At 41.5% G+C, this 3372-nt stretch overlaps 1 protein-coding gene across 1 annotated transcript; it reads right to left on the bottom strand.

The window, feature by feature from the left end:
• Positions 1-1665: 1665 nt before the first annotated feature.
• LOC130055029 (uncharacterized) lies at positions 1666-2850 on the bottom strand. Its single transcript, XM_056166183.1, has one exon. It carries the CDS (start codon positions 2848-2850, stop codon positions 1666-1668), a length of 1185 nt encoding a protein of 394 aa, XP_056022158.1.
• Positions 2851-3372: the final 522 nt, after the last annotated feature.

Raw genomic sequence — 3372 nt, 5'->3', positions numbered from 1 at the left:
TTGTAAAATTGTACGATTAATTTACTGAAACTATGGTTATTACTCATATTCATATCCACCCTAAGACATCCTTTCTGTCGATTCCATAATAACAACACCGTACACGGTTTAGACCTATCCAGTATTACGGCCGCCATATTTTTTGTAAGAGTTACCTTTCCTAATCGGTTAAAAGGTTTTGTTATCAAGCCATTTTATTATGCGATAATTTTTCATGTTTTCCACTAACGTTGCTTACGCGAAGCAAATAAAAGATTGACACTGATACTTGTTGTAATGATGTCATGGCAAGAACTTACTGACTTGCTTCTAGACACCTGAAAAGGTATTTTTCACTAGTTTTACCCACACAATTTCTCGTATAAATCCTTGATCAGCTGATTAGTATTGAATTGTATTACTGTACGAAGTCATAGTTGTTGTCAAACGCATAGACCATGATCAGGATGGGAACAACTTCTGATTTTATAAAGACATAAATACACAGATCATTAATTTCTAGCTTGAATTTAAAAGAAGTGATTCTGTTAGAAATTAAAGCTTTTCTCAAGTGTTTCTAGCTTCTGTTTAATTATATGAAAAATTCTAAAAGGAAACCCTGCAACTGAATTGTAAAAGGGATTAATAGGAGTTAATTCAATAGCTGAGTAATAAAAAAAAATTGCAGGGTTGGTTGTGTGCATTTTGTAACAAAAAAGATGGTGAAACAGTCATGAGACACCCCCCCCCCTTTATGTTTATGTATGTAAATACAATAGTGCTGTAGCGGTCAGCCGGGTTAGATCGCCGGTGGCCAGTTAGCTCAGTTGGTAGAGTACCTGACTAGAGATTCAGGGGCCCCGGGTTCGAATCCCGGTCTGGTCCGTTGCATTTTCTCCCTTCCTGTTACATTTGGTGCCGTAGACCAGCCCTTGGCACTGACAGGTGAAAATGCCTGCCAGAGGATAAAGACCCTGGGTTGATATCTTCAGGTGTGAAGACATTTAAGGAGGGAGGAATGTAGCGGTCAGCCGGGTTAGATCGCCAGTGGCCAGTTAGCTCAATTGGTAGAGCACCTGACTAGAGATTTAGGGGGCCCGGGTTCGAATCCCGGTCATGTCCGTTGCATTTTCTCCCTTCTTGGTACAGTGCTATGAAACTGCTTTAACATTTATTTATGAATTACAGTTATCTTATTCAATAAAGATAGAATTATTTAGCAAATGGACAAGAATAATGAACTTTTTTATTTATAAAAGTATTATTTGAATAAGATTATAGATACTAAATTGAACTTACTGATTACAATCAAATAATAGGTACAAATTAATTCATCACATTACATGTAATGAATAACTTTAAGGAGAGGGTATTCAATATAGGTCATGTCTTTTGCATTATCATATTTAGTTATATACTTCTCACCGCTGCGACCCGAGTTCGATCCCCGTGATCGGCAGTGGTTGTATGTGAGAGGGTATGGTGGTCGCCCGCTCGGACACGTGGGTTTCCTCTGGGTACTCCGGTTTCCTCCCACAGAAAGATATTGACGAAATGGAGTGGGTATTTTTACCGCCGGACATCGCCAGACACAGCCGAAATATTATGTATATATTAAAATAAATCCCCAAAACAGATCATTGGCGTCCATGTTAGCCAATCAGAATGTTGTTCCCGGCGGTTAATTCAAATTGAAGCCCTGGGAGTTGTTTTTTTTTTTTTAGATTGGTTATATATAATTTTCTTACACTCCTTTTCGTTGTTTTCTCTGAGGAAATTTGGTCCTTGTAACCACAAGCTTCTACATAATTGTTCATGTAGAAGGCAACGGGTTCCTTGATCTGCAGGGTTGTCATGTGTCGCCACATAGTTCCACTGAGATGGAGAAGAACTCTTACGAATTCTGGAGACGCGGTTGCACACGTACACATAAAAGCGCTGATGCTCGTTGGACAGATAGCCGAGCACTACCTTATTGTCCGTGTAATATTCAATGACTTCCAATGGTAAACCTAGTTCCCTTGACAGCATCTCTCCAAGTTCAACTGCGAGAACAGAGGAACAAAACTCGAGCCTTGGAATGGTGTGTCCACTTTTTGGCGCAACTTTGCATTTGCCAAACACAAATCCAATATGTACTTCCTCATCAACAGTCACACTTCTGAGATAAGCACATGCAGCAACTGCTTTCTCTGAAGCGTCACAAAAAATATGCAATGTCTTTCTGACACACTCAGAAAACGACACAGGCAGGAGACACCGTGGGATGTGAACTGCGTCTAGACTACTCAGCTGCTCTAACCATGATGTCCAAGCATTCATAGTTCGGGATTGTAAGGGATCATCCCAACTCTCATCTCCACTGAAAGCTTCTCTCATTATCAGTTTTCCATTTAGAACAATTGGCGCAATGAACCCTTGAGGATCGAACAAACCATTCACAGTGGATAGCAATCCTCTCTTCGTGAAAGGCTTCCGGTCCTCAGCGGCTTTGTAGGTAAAAGTATCTCTGGCGAGGTCCCAACGTAGGCCAAGACTGTGGTGAATGGGTAAGTTTTCTCGATCAAGATCCAGATTTTCAATTGATTTGGCTAGGTCTAAAGTTGAAAACTGTAGCATGACTTTTTCGCTGTTTGAGGCTATTTTATGTAATCGTAGATTTCCACCATGCAGGAGAGCTCTCTGGGTTCTTCTCAGAGTGTCGACAGCTTCACTCACAGTGGGAAAAGATGCAAGCCCATCGTCTACATAAAAATTTCTTGTGACAAACTGTTTCACACTTTCATCACAGGTACTGTCCTCAACACAATGGCGTAGTCCGTAAGTGGCAACGGCTGGAGACGGCCGGTTGCCGAACACATGCACACACATCCTATACTCTATAAGTTCTTTGGTTGGGTCATTATCTCAATGCCAAAAAATCGGAGATAATCTCTGTGGTTTTCCGTACCGTGAAAGCAAAAAAAAAAACATTTGCTGAATGTTCGCAATCACTGCTATCGGTTCCCTTCTGAATCTCATGAGCACTCCATCAAGGCGATTCATCAAGTCTGGTCCGTGCATTAACACGCCGTTCAGGGAAATGCCCTCATGTTGGTAGGAAGAGTCGAAAACCACTCGTATTTTGTCTTTCTTTTTGGGGTGGTACACCCCAAATATAGGTAAATACCAACATTCCTGGTCTTGCTGAATAGGAGGAGCCATTTCCGCATGACCGGAGTCTAAGATGCCCTGCATGAAATGAAATCCACGAAATGCTCCCGCTTGGTTGGATTCCTATGTAGATTTGCTTGCAGCATGCAGCTCTTCGCTTCCATGAAACAGATCTATTGTTTGGCAGTCGTTCTCGGGGTTCCCTAAAGGGTAGAGGGGCTGCCCAATTTCCAGTGGAAG

The sequence above is a fragment of the Ostrea edulis genome, chromosome 5 (assembly GCF_947568905.1).
Source record: "Ostrea edulis chromosome 5, xbOstEdul1.1, whole genome shotgun sequence".
Classification (NCBI taxonomy): Eukaryota; Metazoa; Mollusca; class Bivalvia; order Ostreida; family Ostreidae; genus Ostrea; species Ostrea edulis.
Note: the sequence above shows the minus strand (reverse complement) of the source record. Positions and strands in the feature narration are given on the sequence as shown.

Coding starts and splice junctions, on each gene's coding strand:
- LOC130055029 (XM_056166183.1), bottom strand. CDS start 2,850: ATGTGTGTGCATGTGTTCGGCAACCGGCCGTCTCCAGCCGTTGCCACT.